The sequence below is a fragment of the Sturnus vulgaris genome, chromosome Z, assembly GCF_052056855.1.
Source record: "Sturnus vulgaris isolate bStuVul1 chromosome Z, bStuVul1.hap1, whole genome shotgun sequence".
NCBI lineage: Eukaryota > Metazoa > Chordata > Aves > Passeriformes > Sturnidae > Sturnus > Sturnus vulgaris.
In genome coordinates this window covers 34,388,148-34,410,344 of record NC_142283.1, presented here as the reverse complement: position 1 = coordinate 34,410,344, position 22,197 = coordinate 34,388,148, and the positions used below count along the sequence as shown (strand labels likewise).

The following is a 22,197-nucleotide window of genomic DNA, read 5'->3' as shown; positions in this document are numbered from 1 at the left end:
TTACATCAGCTATTATAACTTGGCAAAATTCCTTCTGTCAGTGCCAACAGTCATTTGATTTGAAGGAACAGACCTACCAAAACTAGTTATGTCTACCTTTTGCTAGCAATGAGACATAATGCTCTGTGGAGAGAAATGATGAGATAAGAGTGTGCATGCTCTCTGTATTCCTCTAAGGCAGCAAATAATTTACTCATTCTTAGTTTCTTAAACAATCAGTCGTTCATCTTCTTGAAGTGAGGAGCAGGTGCAACAGGAACTTTTGAAGTGAACTGATGGGGAAGCTACCTCTGCAGTCTGTGAATCTCATGGACCCTCATCTGCGGCACTGGTTCTGACATTACTGGATGACTTCTGTCAAAAACAAATAAAGAAGAATAGACTTTGCTACTATTCCCACATGAACAGATATAAGAAATGTGCCATTTGTTGCACAGAGGAGACAATGTCACAACTGCGGCCATAATGCAGCTGCCTGGAAGAGGGGATCTCAAGTATATACAGATATACAAGATATATAAGTGTATACAGGCTTCTCACTTTTCAGTAGCCTGTGTGGTGGGTTCACCCTGGCTGAATGCCAGGTGCTACTCTTTCACTTCCCAACTTTTCAACTGAAAAGAGGAGAGAAAACAGAACCAAAGGCTCATGTGTCAAGATAAAGACAGGGAGAAGTCACTCACTAATTACCACCAGAGATAAAACAGAATTGAATTGCAGAAATTTGTTTAATTGATTGACAATCAGGGTAAGACAGAGATAAATAACTCAAATTTTAAAACACCTTTCCTCATCCCTCCTTCCTTCCTTAGTTTAATTTTTTTCCCTATGTTCTCCACCTGCTCCACTTCCTAGAAACACAGAAGGGTGAGGAATGTGGGTTGAGACCAGTTCTTCACACACCTCTTAACGCTTCTTCCTCCTCACAGGAAGGATTGCCCACAGTCCTTCATCGCTCTGGTGTAGGGTCTCTTGCAGAGGAGACAGTTCTTCATGAATGTCTCATACGCTACAGTTCATCACAACCTGTTCCAGCACGGGTCCTTTCCATGGAATGCAGTCCTTAAGGAACAGACTGCCCCAGCATGGTTCCACCATAGGGTTACAAGTTCTGCCTTCAAACCTGCTCCAGCATGGGCTCTTCTCTTCACAGGCCCACAGGTGCTGCCTGGAGCCTGCAACCTCCTTCAGGACATATCCACCTGGTCCAGCATGGATCTGCTCTACTCTAGCACTAAAGTGAACCAGCACTAAAGGGAAGGCATGTTCTGGGTCCACACTGCACTTTTCTTCTCCTCAACAACACTTCTACCCCCAGGCCACTGGAAAGCTGGCTGACCACATGCCCAGCAGCACAACAGGCTGGGCTTGTTAATCTGTTTTCCGTGTGTCACAAAGATTTTGGTAGGATTTTAGTGTGTTTGGATTGTAGACCGCTACAGAGGTTCCTGGCACAGACTTTTCTTCTGCTGAAAAAAGCATCATATGTGCAAGTCTCCAATGACCAAATCCAACTTCGAGGAATAACTTTTGCCATAAAAATTAACAAGAAAGTATAGATATATTTATTTTTCAAGACTGCAACTTGTAAACTGCACATTAACCAATTTGTTTATCACTCTTTCACCCATGAAATTACATTCCCTTATGAACTGCCACTTTGTCTTTTACTCTGACTCAATAAAGCATTATTATTTCGGGTACCAGAGCTTAATATCCTTTCAATTCCTGGCCCTGATGATTGTTTTCAAGGAATTATTTGGTTATACCCATAAACTTATTTGACTTACGGCATATAATAGCCATTATGTCTTTAAATGACATTATTTTCCAGTAATTCTAATGGAGTCTGAATATTTGTTTTAATTAAATAAATAAAAAAAAAAACCAACAAGAAAACCCTGTCTCATTGTAATTTCCTACGGTCATCTGCTGCTTTCCCAAATTGATATGTAGTATTATGAGGGGAGGAAGTGTCCTTATATAATTACAAAACTGCAACAGGATATGTGTTATTGCAGTCAAAGTAACTTGTTGCCTTTCTAGTAATAGAAGAATGGTGGGGAAAAAAAGAAAAATATTTTCGTGAGAAACACTGGTATTTCCTAATTACGTATTTGGTGAATCATCATAAAAAACCAAAGCATTCCTGAAATATTGAAGGTGAAATGTAGGTTATTTATTTTGCAGTGCAAGGTCCTACACCTGGGTCATGGCAATACCAGCCATATCTACATGTTGGGTAGAGAGTGATTGAGAGCAGCCCTGAGGAAAAGGACTTGGGGGTGATGAAAAAATCAACATGACCCAGCCATGGGCACTCCCAGCCCAGAAAGCCAAACGTGTCCTGGGCTGCACCCAAAGCAGCGTGGGCAGCAGGGGAGGGAGGGGATTCTGCCCCTCTGCTCTGCTCCTGTGAGACCCCAGCTGGAACCCCGCATCCACCTCTGGGGTCCTCAGCATAAGTGCAGGGGAGGGCCATAAAATTGATAAGAGGACTGGATCATCTCCCTCAGAAAGACAGACTGAGAAATATGTGTCTGTTCTGGAGAAGGCTGTGCAGACACCTCATGGGAACCTTCCACTATCTCAAGGGTCCCGCACAGAAGCTGGAGAGGGATTCTTCATAAGGTAGTGTAGTGATAAGACAAGAAGTAATGGCTACAAACTGAAAGAGGGGAAATTTAAGTTAGATATTAGAAAGAAATTCTTTACTGTGAGGAGATGAGGCGCTGGAACAGACTGCTCAGGGAGGTTATGGGTGTCCCAACCTTGGCACTTTTCAAGGCCAGGCTGGATAAGGCCTGGAGCAAAATGGTATATGGGAAGTGTCCCTCCCCATGGCAGCAGGAGTTGGGACTAGATGATCTTTAAGGTTGCTTTCAACCTTAACATAACTAGTAAATTAAATAAGTAAATATATTTCATATGGCATAGCTGATATAAAAACTATTTTCAAAGAGCAATAATATTAAAGGAAATAAAATCACAGAGAAAAGAAATAGACTTAGTCTATATTTTCCTGCAGAAAATTTTTCTTCATAGAAATGGAAGCAATTCTGTAATATGACTTCTTTTTTTAGATAAGAACTGGACTTCAGTGACCCCAGGAACTTGACACAGTTCACACTTTCATATATATCTGTCTGAATACCACACCTGGCTGGACAGCAATCTTGCCTGGGAGACTGGTAAGAATGAGAAGGTCTAAATGTTAGTAGTATTCATTTGAAGATTTTTTGTAATGGTTGACCCCAGCTGGATCACATCAAAGCTGCTCACTCGCTCCCCTCTACAGCTGGACAGGGGAGAGGAAATACAATAAAGGGTTTATGAGTTGAGACAAGGACTGGGAGAGATAATTTATTAAATATTGGCACAAGCAAAACAGACTTGAATTACAGATATTAATTTAATTTATTACTAATAAAATCAGAGCACAATAATGAGAAATTTTAAAAGACCTTAGGAACACCTTCCCTCACACACCTCCCTCCCTCCCAGCCCTACCTCAGCAGCACAAGGAGACAGGGAATGAGTGTTGTGGACAGTTCATCACATGTTTCTGCTGCTCCTCAGGGAAGGCATCCTTCTCCTGCTCCACTCTGGTGTCCCTCCCACAGAAGACAGCTCTCCATGAGCTTCTCCAATGTGAGGCCATCCCACAGACAACAGTTCTCCACAAACCACTGCAATGTGGGTCACTCCGCAGGCTGCAATCCTTCAGGCACAGCCTGCTACAAAACAGGACCCTCTACAGGATCACAAATCCTTCCAGGAAACCAGCTCCAGCATGGGATCTTCTCTCCATAGGTCTGCATAGTCCTTGCTAGGACTCTGCTCCAGCATGGGCATTCCACAGAGTCACAGCACCCTCTCAGGCATCTGCCTGCTCCAGTATCGGGCTCCTCCACGGGGTGTAGGTGGATCTCTGCATCCCCATGGATCTCCATGAGCTGCATGGGAAGAGCTGCTTCACCATGGGCTGCACCATGGATTGCAGGAGAATGTCAGCTCCCGTGTCTGAAGCACCTTCTACCCTTCCCTCTCCACTGGCTTTGGTATGTTCAGGATGGTTCCTCTCACATATTCTCACCCGTCTCTTCTCTGTCCATAATTACATGTGCACAATAATTTTTTTCCCTTCTTAAATACGTTATCACAGAGGCATTATTACTATTTCTTATTGGCACCGCCTTGGCCAGCAGTGGGTCTCTCTTGGAGACATATGGCATTGGATCTGCCAGACCCAGGGGAAACTTCCAGCAGCTGATCACAGAAGTGACTGTACCTCCCCCATTACCAAAGCGTGACCACACAAACCCAGTGCATGAGCACTAACTGAATCAAGACCAATGCAAATCCTCTCACATCTCCTATCTTAGAGGCTTGGTGACACACAGTCTCATGAAGGTAGTCTCAAGCTACTCAGATCTGCCAAACTGATTATGAGCTCTTGTCTTTCTTGATGACAGGCTTTTTGGGTTACAATATCTTCTAGCATGTGATCAATTTCTGGGTGCGCTGCATATCCACCCTTTTCCTCACTCTCTTCCTCTCCCCTCACCTCCTATTCTTCTCATCTCCTCACTCCCCTCTCCTCCTCTTCCTCATTCTTTCTAAATCAAAAAGTTATTTTTTCAGTAAGTGGATTGGAAATTATGGAAATAGGGCCTTCTACTAGGTAGTTTACTTTTCAAGTAGTCATAAAGATGTGTTAGTAGGAAACTAATGAGAAATGTTTTTGCATATGTGTCTTAATTACAATTAGATCAAAACATCATATATTATTATCAAATACTTTTTAGCAATTTCCCTCTTTCTATTCATATTTTTTTTCTTCCCTGCTTTCCAGTGCTTTGGAAAACTTTTCCAGGTTATTCGGAGTATTTGACTGAGAAGAGACTACACAGACATGGCATGTGAGTCTTTAGGGTTGAACGAAGACCTGCCACCTCAGCCTTGTATCTATAAACTGCAGCTGCATCTTAGAAGTCTAGCTTTCTTGTATTTCCCCTTTTAAATATTTTTCCTATGGCTTGTGGATCTTTCCAACAAGATAAAGTACATAGAATTTAACCATATTGCTACTCTTCTCATTAGTACATTATCAATTATATGCAAAAGGCAAAAGTAGAAAATTACTTCTTAGTAAGAAATTTAAAAGAGAAAAGAGAAAAATTAACATCTGGTCAGCTAGGCAAGGAAATAACTGGTCTTCTGTAAAAAGGTAAACTGAACTGTGCCAGAGTGGTTACAGTAAAAAGAATTGACATTCTGGTTAATATTTAATAACAGCTTGCTGCTTGTCAGCTGTAATAACATCAAACAAGGCCACTTCCAATATAACACATCTCTCTGATTCAGAGTTCTTATGCTTACCATGTAATATAGGAATTCAAATGCCTCCACTGACCTTTCATATTCCTTGATTCTGCCAGCTTTTACATTTATATAATACAGTGTAGCAGTTCTGCTCCTTGATGACTGATGAAGACTTCTCAAGTATTTTCTTCCGTCCAGCACTCTGTTTATGGACCAGAACACGGTTTCTTTCCTCTGTGATCTCATGCACTGAGAGGCTTTAGCTTGTGTGTTAATATGAGCTACCCCAGCTCAGCAGTGAGTGCCACAGTTGGCTAACAATTAGCTTGCTCAGGGAGGACAGATTGTCAGAAAGGCAGAGTGATAAATAGCTGGTGAAGTCATCTCTGTCTTGTACATTGGGCAGATTTCCAGCTGCTTGAAAAAATGCGGTATGCATGTTCATTCAGATGCTAACTTCAACTGGAATCATTAGCTTCTAACATGAAAACTTGGCTGTCTTTTGTATTAGTCAAGTGTAAATTCATTGGAGGATTAATAATGAGTGAAAATACGACCTCGTTATATACATGTGAAATATTTACATTGGAGATTTAAAATTCTTAGTATTTTGTTTAGTTTTTATAAAACCCATAGTATTTTAATGAAAAAACTCCCCAAAATCATAGACAGTCATCTCACTGCAAGCTATTTTCTGAATGCAAACATGGACTTCACCTCTAAGTCAATATGAGAGAAAAATATCAAGTACATTAAAGTGCATTAAACAAAATCACAGCAAATATTATGTAAGATGGTTGTCACAGACACACTTGACCCCTACCCATGCTTTTGTTCAGACTGACTAAGGAGCAACGGGCCTCAAGTCCTCTGGTGAACTTGAATGCTGTTAAGCTCCTCGTTCATGTATAAAGGAGTGAAAATGCATCATAAACATATTTTGGGAGACATACAAGTCTCCAAAACTACAAGATAACTAAAGCACAGAACAAAGTGGTACAGCCGAAATGAAGACACCTGCCTTGTCTTTATTACTGACTAGCAGCCAACTACTTCACTCTGTAAATATCACTGTCAGGATGGGCCAAATCTGAGCCTTCCCTAACTGCAGCTGAACTGCATGCCAGGTGACTCCCCTCTTCAGCACAGAAGCCTTAAGAGGTTTGAAATGTCTTACCTGACACTAGGGTACCCTTTCTTACCCAAGGTGGACAGATCCTGTACATTTGACAGATCCTTGGTAAGTGATTGAAATAATAGTGATTTAATAGTAATGTAATGTTACTAATCCATGTAGCTACCTAGTACTACTACTACTACTATCTATTTATTATTATTATTATTATTATTATTATTATTATTATTATTATTATTATTATTATTATTATTATTAACATTGCATAGGTTAATTTCATTGCACATAAACCCAACACTAAGATAGGACCCAGCCTTCCCTAAGTTTCATAAGGAGTTTAGAAAGTAAGGTGGCCTGTTCTGAACCTTGTGACTTAACAAAGAGATCTCCCTCATTCTTTGTGTCTCTGGTCTCTGTCAATTCACTCATATTTTAGTAAAAACAGTTTTTTACTTCCTGACAGATGTTCTGCTGTAACGCTGTACGCTTCTTGTCCTTCAGCTCAACAGACCCAAAAATGCTGGAGATGACTAGTACCAACAAGCAGCCTGTGCTTTGAACTGTTCAGTAAGTAGTCCTCAATGGCATGTGTTCTCACCTGATTTAAGTGATTTGCAGCTCTTTGAACCTTCAAAGGAAAAATACACTTGCAAGTACAGGTTTCTAAAATGATGTCAAATCTCTAAAATCCTGTCAACATGATAATGCTCTGATAATGGTGCTCATCTCTCCAACAAAACTCTGAGGAAGGTGTAGGTGCTTCTCTTCTCTTTAGATTACCTCTGACAAGCATGTGTAGTGGTATCCTAGTTTCATCACCTTCTGTGACAGCCAGATAGCTACTGAGCTAGCTGCTAGCCAGACTTATTACTGAGAAATGCTTCTCAATGCAATTCTAGCTTTACTTTTTGTCATAAGTCAGGTTTTAATAAACAGTATTTTCTCCTTTGGGCACTTTTTAAAATATCAGTTATTCACAATGTAAATAGCTGTCAGGACTGATGAATTGTCTCTATCACAGAGGCAGAGAGAAATAAAATAGAAAATATGGGTGATTATCTACTGCAGCTGCAGATGAAACGTAAGCATTCAGTCCATATATTCTTTTGGGAAATGAACAAAGAATTTCACAAAGGCAACAGTTTTGACTTAATTTACAGGGAGATTAAACTAATATAAAGTCATTCTTCTAATAGTAACAAGCAAATTAATTTTATAAAAATTTTGTCCTACAAGTTACTCTTATTGGCTGTTATGGTAAAGAAGTGCTTTTAATTGGAATTATGTTGCTGTACAAAAAAGGAAATTTAAAAGAAACTCAATTATGAGAAACATTGTAAGGATACAGTTCCGATATGATAGCTTATGTTGAAAAATATTTATATTCATATTCACACATTTCGATCAGCTTTTTACTCTGTTAGAACTAATTATTCTGGGAGTGCATTTTACTTTTTCTCGGGGTGAGTTAGAAGACGTTTAGACAAACCAACAAAGTGAAAGCATAGAATACCACAATTACTCCCATTAAACTAGTGTCTTAGAGTATTGGAGCAGGACTGGATGATTAGAGGAAAGAAGATGAGGAAAAGTTTGGATATTTAGCTAACCAAGTGTAGCAGTTTAGCCCAATGTCTATGTTAATTAAGTCTTCATCGATACAGTATGATATGAGCTAGTGTCCTCCAAATGTACTGCCATAGCAAATATTTCCTACTACTGCAGTATGTGTAGCCCTGCTTAAATTATACAGAAAGAGATTTAATCCTCTGGTAACTGTGTTTGTGTTCAGGCTTTAGTTTGGAAAACATACACACCTCACAAAACAGACATGCATATGATCAATAATAACTGTCTCACACAAGTTTTATGGAAGCTGAAAAGTTGTGTTTGTATTTATTCCTTTGTTTCCCATACTTATTTATTAAGCACGGGCAATGGGCTAGCTTTAGGGACCACATACTGTGCCAAAGGATTTAAAACCAAATGCAATTTTTACACTAGTAAGCTCTTATTAAAATAAAAATTAATTTCTTACTGAGAAAACTGCCCTAGAAGGAGTTATTTAATCACTATTAAAAAGTACTAGAAAATTCAGGGGATGTTATGTTGCATGATAGCATAACTTCTGCTGTTCCTTGATATAAAGCCTAATGGGGACAGAACTAATCATTGCTACCTCTTATTCAGCACAGGCAAGGATTGCCTTCTTCAGGCTGAGTTAAATATCCAGTGCAGACATATCCTAAGACACCTGCATTTTAGAAGACTCCTGTAACTGCCACGCAATTAATTAGATTAATATACCTTTAAACCCATCTAGGAATTCCATGTCAGACGTCAAAACACTTTGCCAACTAACATTTTGTTGCTAACAGCATATTTCCGAGCGAAAATTGCATTTTGGCAAGCAATACTTTTCCAAACTGTGTACTGTACTCTAAAAGCTCTCAACTGGTTCTAGGAAGTTTTCCTGAGTTTTCCTTGAATATTTTGTTATTTATCACTCTTTAGTATTTCCAAGCAGAAATGTACAAGACGTATGTCTTGTGTACCTCCAATTTTTTAACAGCTGGGGCCTATATTTGTTCTGTAGCTCCTATACATTGTCCATAAGATTAAATATACCAAATAACTGGATCTCAAAAGTAGTTAGGCAAGTAGGACTATTTCAATATTATCAAGCACATGACACCTTAAATTTGTTCTAAGAATATTGTACTTCTGGCCTGTTATTCATTGGTCAGCATTTGAAAGGGGTATATAAAAAAACGCTGATTATACCTCATCTTGCTGGTATAACTTCAGGCTTTGGGGTTTTTTAAAATTTTTTTTAATCTAATTTCTTGAATGAAGAAAAAGTTCTTTTCTTTAGCTTGGCACCTGATTTTTGGTAGAATGGTATTTTCTGGAGCTTATAGGAACAGCAATTGAAGCAAAATTAAATAGAGCTAAGTATATTCAAATCTCTAACAAATGCACACTTTGTAAAATGAACTAATGTCACACATAAAAGAGTATGTGTGTAAAACCATCTCATCATACATGTGTTTTGACCTTTCATGTGCCCAAGAACTTTTCATCTTTCTACTTGATAGAAATTCACTTTTCACTTGGATTTGTGAGAAGCTAAGCACCTGTGCTTAGCTTTCGAAGGAGAATCTGGATGCAATAAAGTTCCTTTGCATAAGACTCCAGTGTTTTCTGAGGAATTTAGTCCAAGTATTTAATGCAGCTCAGGTGCCACATTAGTGCCATAAAGCTGACTGTCTTGGGGAGGCAGTATGCTCCTGCTGTTTCCCAGCCCAGCCTCTCTTGTTTATGATCAGCTCAGATTTCTCCCCGTGGGTGTGCCCAGAAACCTTTGCCATAGAAAGAAATTATGTGAGGCAATGCTATTATTAGATACCAGCGTCCTTCAGGCACACATTCGTCTCACACAATTTTTTGTTAAATATGGAAGTGACATCTTGTCTGCTGCCTATGGAGATTTTTTCTCTTAGTAGCCTTCTCATATTAATGTGACTGGTTTTGTTTGCAGTTTGTCTTCTCATTTGGCAGTTGCAAAGCATTATCTATGCTTGAAACATACTGCTGTGAATCAGAGCGAAGTGATTCAAGGCAGTTGTTGGATTATTAGTGGATTACCCCTGACATTGTTATGTGCTGATTATATTGCATATTCCTAGTATTATACCCCTTCACAGAACACTGGTGTTTCAAAATGCATGCTCTGAACTTCAGACGGACATCCTATGAAGCATCATTCTGTTCTAAGAGTGTGTGCATCTCCTGGTATTCGTGAGGGTTTTGTAAGATTTTCATTTGAAAAGTACTCTGGAAGTTTCACCTAAAGCAGTCTTAAAAGCCTTCTTATAGCCTCTACACAGTTCTCATCCTTCAAGACACTGATATTTTTCCAAGGTAGCACTGGTGAGTGCTAAACCTCTCAGAACAGTGAGCACAAACAGGCTGCTGCACACACAATCCAAGTCATGTGAATTCCTCAGAAACGGGACTGCAAGACTCTTGGATGTTATTCACAGCCACCTATTTTATTTTCAACAGATATGCCCTTCCTAAGACTGTTGAAGTAACTATAACCACTATTTGGTCACTGTTGTTGCTGTGTCACCATGGATAACTCGGGGTTAGCTGAAAAGTTCAGTTGTAGGCTTCAAGTGAGCTGCTCTCCATACACCATTCTTAGGAGCTTGGTTCAAGGTTTCTGAACTGTAGCTTAGGTTTGCTGCCTAGGGTTCCTATACTATTGAGGTTAATGAAGTGGGTAGAGCGATTAGGATAGAAAGAATGATGGCATTTTAAATATGATAGGGACCGGTAAGTGTAGATATGCTGTGGGTATTTTGGAAAACAAGCTAGGATGTTGCAACATCAGGCTAGTAATTGCATAAGCATACTCGGAGTTAGTTGTTCTAGAGAATAATTGCTTTGCCTTGCCTTGCCTTGCCTTCTTCTGAGTTGGAAATATACTGGTGCAATGGAGTATCCCAGTTCACTAAATCATGACAATTAAAACTCCTGTGAAATACAGAGCTATGCTTCTCCTCTCTCTGGCTGGCAACTATATTGGAGACATGCTATTGCATCATAGTGGTGATGATTCTACACTTGCACAGAAAGCATTTGAGTGAGAACTGACAATGTGTAGGTATTATGTTTTATTTCCATGGTTTCATTTTCAGGAAAGATAGCAATTTTTTCACTCTCTCATACCAATCCATGGGAAAGCTAGTCATCAGCCTGGAAATAATGAAGTTAAATCATTAGCTTTTGTAATTAATTGTAAAACTACTCAAGACCAGCACAGCTATGTCAGTCTACCCACACATATCAGCAGTGTGACCCATTAACACTGTATATACAAACAGTCTTTAGAACTGGAATCTATCTAAAAAATTTTCAAAATTGGATGTATTTAAAGCATGGCATAAAGAAATAAAAGCAGACAGGACTAGCTAATTCTGAGTCCTTAGGCTGACATTTAATATTATTTGATTCTTACATAAGTTATGTTCTATTTCTTCCTTGTGGCTTTTTTTTTCCTCAACGAAAATATCTTGTTTTATTGTATGATTCAGTCTTGAAAGAACTACTACAGTGAAAGGTGTCAAGAAAATAAAGGGAGCACCAGCCACTTTTTAGGAGCACGAGAACTTCAGATAAATCCCCTCAGGAAAACTGAACTACAAAAATGCTTGGTTTTTATTAGTTCAAGGGCTTGTCAATACTTGAAAGTTATTCCAGATAAAATGTCATTAATCAGTACTATGTCTTATGCCCAGAAACAGTTTTGTACATTAATGGTGCTTTCATTACTGGTATTTATTCCCAGAATTTGGAGCCAGAAGTGGAAGGATTATGAATTTCTAATTCATACCAAGTTGTGCTATATGATAGTGGTACCTGTCCAGTAAATGGTGCTGCTTTTCAGATATTTGGATAGTCAAAGTTAGCCTGACCAAATAGCCAGTTGATTTTAAATTAATGTTTTTGTACACCACTCAGAACTCTTTTTCCCATCTGCCATCAGCTGCAAATTTCACATACCTGCGTGCGTGATCATATTCTTACCTATGAGTATTCGCGCCATCATTTTGTGACTCAGACTGCATTTAATTTCTTTGCAAAAAACTTGTAAATATACTGCTACTCTAATAAGATTCATACAAAGTCAGTATTTCTTAATGTGATTGTGGACAAACTGTATGAAGAGAGACTTTTCAAAGGACAGATGTAAACTATAATTTTAATATCAGCAACAATTCTATAACTAGTTTCTCACAATAGCACATAACAAGCATCAAGCAGCACCACAAAAGCCCCATTAAGTTCAACCTACTGCTTAGAATGGATAACAGGAATAAAAAGGAGCTAAAAAGCATTAAGATTTAAGCATTAGCATTTTGCATTAAAGCATTGCCATTTAAGCATTATTCCTTAAAAGAAAGAAAATAAAAGGATTGCATTAATACCCACAATTGTTTTCAATTTTTATTTAGAAACTTACAATGTAATTGCAATATTTGATCAGAAGCTAGGATTTGTCTCTTCAACACAGTGTTATCAAGCCATTTGTTACCTGCCTTTCTCAAAGATTTGTTTTTAAAGGAGCACTGCCAACATGAGGATAGACTTACAGTGAAATAAATACACGACTGAAAAATTCACCACAAGCAAGTGGAAAGAACGCTAGTTTCTGAATATATATTTGAATTAGAGCTCAAACACATTGGCCAGACTTTATGCTTTCTTGTTATCTTGAGATGCTGAAAGTTAGAGTACAGTGGCTTAACAGATGCCACTGGCATGTGCACCTTGTTTAGTGTACAGTATGTTCTCCATCCTTTAATATATGCTATCTGACTGAGGGCTACATTTTTGTTGCAAGTAAAAGCTCTACAGTTTACTAAATAATTTAAGACTATGAGAGAGCATCATTAAAGTACATTATTTTGCTACAGAAGTATGTCATGCTGTTTCTGCACAATTTTCTTTTATAATCTTTTTAATGGGTGCAAGGGGTTTTGCCCTCATTGCCCTGTGCAAATAGAATCAAACTAGGGGTGTCAACACTGAACGCTTCAGAGAAGTAATTATTATTATATTATATATTAGTAATTATTAGTATTATTATAGTAATATGGATGTGTTACACTGACCATTCCACTACACCTTGTGCTTACTTCTGCTTTATGGAAGATCAAGAACACATCAACCAGCTTAGTACCTTATGGTAGGCATGTTCACAGAACTCAGCATATCAGGAGCAAAGTTACTTTGGAAGGTTCATCAGTCTCATGTTTCTCATATTCAATACTTGCCCTATTCACATCACTTAACTTTGTAGTACTAGACAAAGATTAACAAATACATTATTAAAAATACACTAAATAAATAGTGCTAGTTGTTTACTGCATCTGATAGGTAGCTGATAATTTCAGATCACAGCTCTTCAGCAGCTCTCCAGTTTGAAAAGGAGAAAGTAATTCTATTCAGTTGCTAATGGGCTACTTTGGAGATGAGGTGAGCACGGATGACTTCTTTAATTCCAGTGTTACGCTGGTGACAAAAAATGGGATACTTATGCTTGTTTCTTATTTATTAAGCAACCTGTTTATATCTTATTCATTAAGTACAGTAATTGAAGTTCTCAAAATCCATGACCATTGTTGCTTTACTACTGTTGATATCATTTAGTGTTGAATTCAAAAAGAGATAAGTCTTGTCAATACTAAGTGCTTTTAAAATGCCCACTGTGGATTTATTCTGGGCAGACTTCCTATTTTATAAAACTTCTGTCTTAGTGAATCAATTTACTACCTTTTTCTCTTAGTATTTAAGAATGGTTATTTTCAATGCTATGTAGCTTCAATTTATGGTGGATAAGAGGAAATGACTGCTTCCTGAGCTGAGCTGATAATGGAATCACTGGACACAGAGATAAATATCTATGAATCAGCTGAAGAATAGGGGCAGAATGGCATAGAGAGTTTATTACTGGAAGTAGAGAATTCTGAGCTGAGGTTGCTTAGGTGCATCTTTATGAACTCTCATGTTGCTATTGTTATCCAGATACTTTGCAGATTCTGATAGAACTCTGTAACCCAAAATTAAATTATCCACTATTTTGGTGAACTAGTTTTCTGCCAGATTAGGCAAGCTGAAGAGTTGAAATCAGCCTGTAGAGGAATATAACAAGCATTAGAGTTGGTATAAGATAAGCAGTAAAACACGAGGCAAGAACTGAGCAGGGAAAAGGACATTGCCACTTTGGAAAGTAGCAAGCTGTTAGATCTGCCTAAATCATCACACTTAACTGTACCCTAATTTCTCGTCTGGAAAAAGCAACTTTTGAATCATGCACCATAGCATTCCAGTCACAAACACTGACAAATTATCTCTGTGCTACCTGGTGGATATATTTATAGTACATGATAGTTTCTAGCTAGTGCATGGTTTTTTAAAGAAATGAAACACTAGATGTAAGTCTTTAGAAGTGAGATATTCCAAGAATTGAGCAATATTCCAAGAGAAAGCGAAAAATACATTGGATTAATTTTAGCACCTGAAAGTTCTTACCGTAGCTTATTTATTTTTATGAATTCAACAAAATCAGCAAAGCAAGAAAAGCATTTATGGTGAAGTGACTATACCACAATAAAATGTTCCAGTGTTCTAACCCTGTTATGACACTTCCTTACAATAGCTTATTTATCTGTAATGTAGCACCGTGATCTACCCAGAGGCTCATGTGCCACAGGTGTTTATTTCTACATGACTATTGAGAATGGGACTGCAAGTGGGGTTGGACACTATGTCAAATCCTTGTTCTAGGCCAGAGAGCATAAGAGCTTTCTGGATTCTAAAAAAATACACAGTGGTCTTAATGTTTCTGAAAGAGACATGGCGAGAGGCAAGGTAACAGCGTGAACTTAACCACACTCTGTTAAAAAGAGGAACATATATCTAGGAAGTATTGCTGAAAGGTAGGTTGTAAGACACCACAAAGCAAATAACAATGATGCTACTGTGGAAGCAGTTCCTTCTCCTAGCAAGAATCTGCAATGAGTTAAGAAATGCGAAAACAACCATGCCTCATTTAACTCCACTGTCCACAAAATTATTTACTTTTATTATTTAACCGTTTACACCTGTAGAAATAGATAGACACATAGATAAAGATATTTATTTTGCAAACACGGTGCTACGGATTGCTTGGGACAGTGCTCTGTGCAAAAAGTGGTTACAAGTGGCTGTAATTCCTGCTGGTAGAGCATGAGGTTGTCAGATTTGCTCAGAGTGGTGCGCACACCAAAGAAAGAATTTTGGCTTTAAATACAAAACTTCACATTCAGGAAGAAGTTAACACACTAATCAGTAGTATTAACCACCTCAGTCAATGAATAAAAAGAACTTCCCTATTCCTTAACGCTCAGCTCAAGCTTTAGGCACGAGTATTTGTTGGGACAATTTTTTCATCTTATTTTAAGGTTGTCAGCCAAATGATTCACCACTTCCACACCTGAGTCTCAGCTACTTCTGACATGTTTTAGCAAGACTGATGAACTCTCGCCTTCCAGCCCCTGGAGGCCTGGCAACTTCTCAGCTACAAAGCTTTACTGTGTGTAGTTGCTTCTTACTTGCAGATCTGGTTGAAAACAATTGAAGACTTTCCATTGGGTCAAAAGCATCCGAGTGTCTACTGACACTTGTACTGTTCATAAAATCTCTGTGCCTTTCATGAGAAAAATAAACCGGAAAAATACAGTCTGAGTCATGTTTCCAGGTGTTTAAAAGCTGGAAGATCTAAAGCATTCTTTAGAGATGGCTTGTCTTCAAAATTAAAAAAGGTGCAACGTTGCTAGCAAACATATTTTAACCCATGAAAAGGTCTCATTGCTGAATTTGAATTGCTGAATGGATGCCAGCAAACTAAGGTATAATACAGGTTGTTGCAGATGCTCTAAGGAAATATTTAGGGCTTTAAGCAATCACAGAAATGTTCTATCCTGCATCTTAAAAAAAAAACAAAAACGAGAGAGTTTGTAGCAATAGTTGACTTAAAATTTGAAAAAAGAAACAATTTAAAATTCTTCACTTCTACAAATCATTCACAAGTTATAACTAAAAACTGTATATATTTTATAAATTTTAGGTACTTTTAAAAATCATATTGTAGCAATTCTAGCTTTTTACCAACATGAGTGAAGATGGATCTTCAAATCCATTCAATTATTTTTCTAAATGATGTTATACAAAACTACAACAAAACCCTTATTCTTCTGCTAAAGTACAGTGCTACTGTATAATGAGCTCTAAACCTGACTTTCTCTGTATGTCTAATTCCCATTGTATTATCTTAAAACTTTATGTTAATAGGAAAATGTGGATATGGAAATCTCTGCACATGTAATGGAGCATGATCTTATTTTAGCTTTTTAGCTTCCCAAAGATGTATTATACTGCTTAAGGATTTTTGATTGGCAGAAATGAAGAATAGTGAAAGCAAGTGATGAGATGCTCGAAAAACACCATGCAGGCCTCTCTGCAGCCTCTGCACGACGCTGTGTAGAATCCCAGCAAAGTTAGCTACATAGGTATTGTTTCTTCAATATATTTAAATATAGGCCAGACAGGGTTAGTGCTTTGAAAAGAAAGCTCTAGAGACCTGTCATCCTATTAAAAGAAATGATTTGATGGTTTAATAATTTAAAGAAGTTTTTCTTTTGAGGATGGGTTGTTGTGATATGTTAAGGGGTGCCTGAGAATATGTAAGTGGCTATTAAAACTCACCTAGCTCTGTGCCAACATTAGGGCCAGTGTTAAACTCCAAGGACTTTGTGTGAAATATGACTTTGACTTAGATTGTGCTACAAGGTTGTCCCCATAACGAACTCTGTGAAACATGATCATGTATGAAAAAGTGCACTTCTAGGTTTATGAAACACAGAGAAAAGTTACAGGACTGCAATAGTGCCTGGGATCTTGTGGGCTTCTGGCCCTTGTCCCTTTCTTTACTCAAAGAACAATTAACTTCAGATTTTTCTATTTTAAAAATAAACATGGGGCATTAAATTTGTATTGTTTGGAAGTGATCAATTTCCATTTTCTCTTTTCCCAAAAAATCAGTGTTTAAAAATCTCCTCAGTTAAGAAAAAAAGTTAGCCAGTCAAACAGATCATAGCAGAAGCGCAGCTGTCAAGGAGCAGGCAAGTCAATAATGATGCTAGGTACTGAACACATATAATTTATATATGTTCCTTTTCCACCTTGATCAACATCAGGAAAATTTTGTCCCAAATTGATGGTATGTGACATATCACACACCATGATTCCTTTGTCATCTCTACATACAATCCCTCCCTAATGCCAAGAGGATTGCAGTGGCTTTAGGTTCATGGTGTTCAATCTTATCGCTCTTTGTTGATGTTCAACCATAATCACAATCTTTTGTCTCCCGTGTCCCAGCTCCTCTAGGGAAACAGGGGTTGGCAACAGGAGTTACTGACACCTATCAATACTTCATTATAAGTATTAATACATATTACAGTAAACACAGGAGTACAAGATGTTACGTAGATATTATATATTACATAGGTTAAGATGATACAATACTACATACTTTATTAGCAAACATGTACACAATGTCCACAGAAGTAAAAGATGCCCTGAAAATCAAAGCATGGGCAGTCCTCTCTCCTCAAGCTGGAGAGACCCAGGGCCATTGAAAGCTCACAGTTGCCACAATGGCACTTCCCACGTGTGCCAAGTGGAAAACCCATAAATACAATATTTGTAGCATCTTTTAGTTCTTGAATTTGTTCTTGAAGATGTTTGTACTTCTCTACTTTTCCCACAGTAGCCACTTCTAATGGCGTTTCAATACTTGCATATTTCATGGTGACATCCACCATGAATGCCTGGTTCTCTTTCAAATACCAGGTCTGGTTTGTATAATTCATTGTTTGGATCTCTTGTATTTGGTTCCTGGAACACTATCCAGTCTTTCTTTGTAGCATGATTTGATCACATTTCCCGCAGTCGGTTGTGCCTTTTAATTCTTGCGTCGTGCAGAACACCCGATGATAAGGGAATTATTTGTTTAAATAAAAAGTGAGGTTAAATTGCGGCAGAAGGCGCACGGCAGGGAGACGCAGGCAAAGCCGGCCCGGCGGCACCGCCACGGCCTGCGCGGCCGCCGCGTAGCGGGCCTGGGAGCCGCCGCGGCCGGGCCACCCCGCTCCGGGCGGTGGCCCACGGGACGGCACATTCCGCCACTCGGTCCCTCGGGGGCCGGAGCCCGCCCCGGCATCCCCGCCGTGAGGCGGGCCCATGCGGGGGAGGCGGTGCCGCGGGGCCCAGCCGGGGCGAGGAGGAAGCGGGCGCTGAGGCAGCGGGCGGTGGTGGTTGGCAGGAGCTGCCTCCCCTGGAAAAGCTGCCGAGCAGGGAGGGAGCCGCGGGTTGATACCGCTGCGGCCCCGGCGGGGCGGTGCTGGCCGTGGGCACGGACTGAGCCCGTCCTGAGAGCATGCGGCGGCAGGAGGAGGAGGAGGAGGAGGAGTAGTGAAGAGCTGTGGCAGCGCCTCCGCTGAGAGCGCACTCCGCGAGGAAGATGGAGCCCTTTCCCAGCGGTGAGTACCCGGGCGGCCGGCGGAGTCCGGGACGGGGCCGCGGGGCCTTCCGGCGGAGCCGCGTCCAGCGGGAGCTGCTTGCCAGGGGAAAACTGGAGCCTTCGTAGTCTTGCTGCCCCCGTGGTCCGCGGCTTGAAAATTGTCTCAGGTTAATTAGGAATAGGTGTCTTGAACGACAGCGGTGAGAGAAGCTCCCTCGCTTTCTCGGCGCTGTTGCGCTTCTCACTGCCCGGTCGGGGTCTCACTGACACCGGGCAGCCGGGGCCACTTGTACACCAGGTGTACACTCGCCGTGTGTGGCACCACTAGAGGAGCCTTACAGGCGTCTGTAGTTCCAAAATCATCATGCTTCTGATGGGAAGTAGGAAGCAGACCCGCTGTTCATGGCGTGTTCCTGATCGGAGCATTCTCACCAGAGCGTGCCTCCCCACCTCCCCACACCCCACACCACCCCCACCTCTCCCGAGCGAAAGGAGAAATAAAATACGGAAGTATCAGTGGTGTACGAAGTGGTGTTTCGGGGTGTTAATGAACGCCAGAAAGCTTTCAGAGCTGCCGTGCATTGACAGAAGTACCTGAAATACCGACGTGGTTGCATATGCTTAGAAATAAGAATACGGGAGGATTGGCTGGTATCGTGATACAGCAGTGTGTGTTGCATCCTGTGCTTGTGCCTGAAATGAAAAGTCTGTGTTGCTACTACTTCTACTAATAGTACATTAAACCCGTCCTGGACAGAGGAGGAAATGAAGCTCTTAGATCAAACTGAAACTGAAGTATGTTTGGTTAGATTCACGACCATGGCCAAATATGGAGTTAGTGGGTAAAACAACAGCCTTCCTGCTGAAAACGCGGCACTTTGTTTACAGGTGGGATTTGGTCTGTTAAATGATAAGCATGTTGAATAGCCATCGCTAAAGTACCAGATAGAGGTTGCTGCATCATACTTTAACTCCTCAGTGACATGCCAAGTCAGAGTATGAAACTTAAGTCAAATTCAGAAAAAAACCCATGCACTTAAAAATAAATGTTCTGTCTCATGGCAAGGGAGTTGGAACCAGATGATCTTTAAGGTTCCTTCTAATCCATTCTATGGTTTTATGAACAATGTTATAAATCTTTAAATATAACTTCATTGCCTTGCATTTCACTTTTTTCAAACACATGATGTATCCTCTATGATTTGATGCTGCTGTTTAGAATCCGAAAGAAACTGAAGATTATGAGCTCTGGGCATATTTTGGTTGCATAACTAGCAAGAAAGACCTTTTCCCTCTTTTTTTTTTTTTTTTTAACTCCCCCCCCCCCTTTGTATTGTCTTGCTAAAATTACAGTTTGTACTAGCAGTTGATGTTTTCGTTCTCTAGTTAATCCTCGCCTTAGTATCAGGTCTTTCAACTACAGCCTGTTTCAGTCACAGGGTTGTCTTCTGCAATCTTGTATGCATCGTAAAAAGAGCTTGTCTTTAATAGTAACGCAGTATGAGGGAGAATTTTATTTTAAAGTCATCTTACTAAGGCCATTCCCTTTGAAAGAGATGAAATGTTGTTTTAAAGGTCTGTTTGACATAATACTGCACTGTGCAACAAAACATTAAATAAGTTCTGCTCCATGCAACCAGAAGAAATGGACCTGTGGGCTTGAGCATGTAGCTTAAGGTAATGAAGAGCAATATTCATGCACTGAGCACCCTAATTTTGTTCCCTGAAATAAAAAGCCTGCAGATTGTGGTAAGACGTAAGAAAATTTGGAGCTGAAGTTGGTCAATAAATTGATTCCTGAAAGCTGGCTCTGCTGGAATGGACACCACAGAGAATATTCAAATACTAGAGCAAAGATGTTACTCCTTATTTCTGATGATCTTGAGGCATATTTGGTGCTCAATAGCAGCTGCAAAAATCTGAAGTGAAAAGCATGCTTACGTTACTGGCTTTTTGATCAGAATTTTCATTTGCATACCTGGTAGTCTGGAACCTTTTGAGGACATCAGATTTTTCAAATAATCTGGGTTTTTGTATACAATAGTTATGAGTTCTGTTTGTGAGTCTATGTTGACTTCCTGTGGAAAGTGCTGTTTAAATTCAGAAGAAAGGATGCCTGTCACAGGAAGCTTACAGTATTATACTTGTAGATCTCTCTGTAGTTCTTTGGGGCTTTTACCCTTGTAAAACACAGGGAAGAGGGAACAGACTGGATCGTAAGATTTTGCAATAGCATTTTAGTTGGATTCATAACTGAATACCCATTGGACAAACTAGAAATGAGACAATTTCTTGTTTTACTTTATGGGAGTAGAGCTATGTCAGAATGAGTATGTATCTTAAAATAGACTTTAAGGCAGCAAATGCACTAAAGTGGTTATAAATACAGTTTTTTGTAGTTCACTGTTTGGTGGGCTTTTTCTTTTATTTTCCTTAAATAAAAGAAAAAACACAGCCATAATGCATTTCAAAAGTCAAAGTAACTCTTATACTTTCCTTGAAATCCTAGTGGGTGTGTTGAACTCTACTGTTTGAATAGTTTCTCCAGTGGAAATGTTCACATGAACTAAATAAACTTAAGTTTTTGTTGTTTTTTTTTACTTCACCCCTCACCCCTGTATCGTAAACTTACTTTTGGACCCCTTTGAAGAGATTTAGGCTATGTCTTCACCCCTGCCTAGAAATTTAGGTGGAGATAATGTATGAGGTCTGTAGCTCTGGAAGAACAGTTAATTGCATATTTATTTTTAGCGCCTGGAATAGCTGAGTTAATCATAGAATATCTCAAGTTGGAAGGGAGCTATAAGGATCACTAAGTCTAACTCCTCTCAAAACGACCTAAAAGTAAACCATATAACTAAGAGCGCCATCTAGACATTCCATGATCTCTGGCAGGCTTGATGCTGTAACCACATCCCTGTTCCAGTGACCAACCACCCTCTCAATGGAGAACATGTTCATTATGTCCCATCTGCACTTCTCCTTGCAAGTTAAAAATGCTGTAAATTAGTAAATGTTCTAGAGATGGTTACTGGTAGGATTTTTTTGAGACGGATTCCTCTATTTTGCATGACTGTTCTTAATTTGAGATTTTTTTTCCCCAAAAATGAATAATCAAAGTGTAATTAATTTCCTTATTGTTACACATAATTTTTTCCCCTCCTAAGTTGTATGATCTCACATTTCTTTGAAATCTGCTCTGAATCAATGAGCAGAATTTATTACCTTAACAGTTTCACTAAAATTTAAAGAAACAACAACAACAACAAAAAAAAACCTAAGTGAAAGAAGTAAAATGCGGACTAAAGAGAATATGTTTGGACATCAATACAAATTATTTTGCAAGTCTTTTGCTTATTTTTTAGGTTGTATGTGTTTCTGAAAAGTCATTTCATCATTTCCTGTTTAATACATTAAATATGTAACTTCTCTGCTTGAGCTGGAGAAGAGGTAGAAGTGAGCTATTACAGAGTTTCTCATTTAAGACAGGTGCCATGCATGAACTTGCAATTGCAGATGGGATAACTTGTGGTGATCTGCTGAAGTGCAAATAACACTCAGTTTCACTGACATTCCTGAATTATTTTTATCCTTTTCATAC

The 22,197-nt window shown here is 39.3% G+C and overlaps 1 protein-coding gene across 2 annotated transcripts in view; it reads left to right on the top strand.

Moving 5' to 3' along the window:
• The first annotated feature begins 18,323 nt into the window (after positions 1–18,323).
• Positions 18,324–22,197, top strand: part of LNPEP (leucyl and cystinyl aminopeptidase) — a 54,823-nt gene continuing 50,949 nt past the window's right edge. Inside the window, exon 1 of one of the 2 annotated variants that reach the window (XM_014887117.2) lies at positions 18,324–18,615. In XM_014887117.2, coding sequence (XP_014742603.1) covers positions 18,597–18,615 — 19 coding nt within the window. In that variant the 5' untranslated portion in view covers positions 18,324–18,596. The remainder of the gene's footprint in view (positions 18,616–22,197) is intronic. The other variant, XM_014887118.2, reaches the window with a different exon arrangement.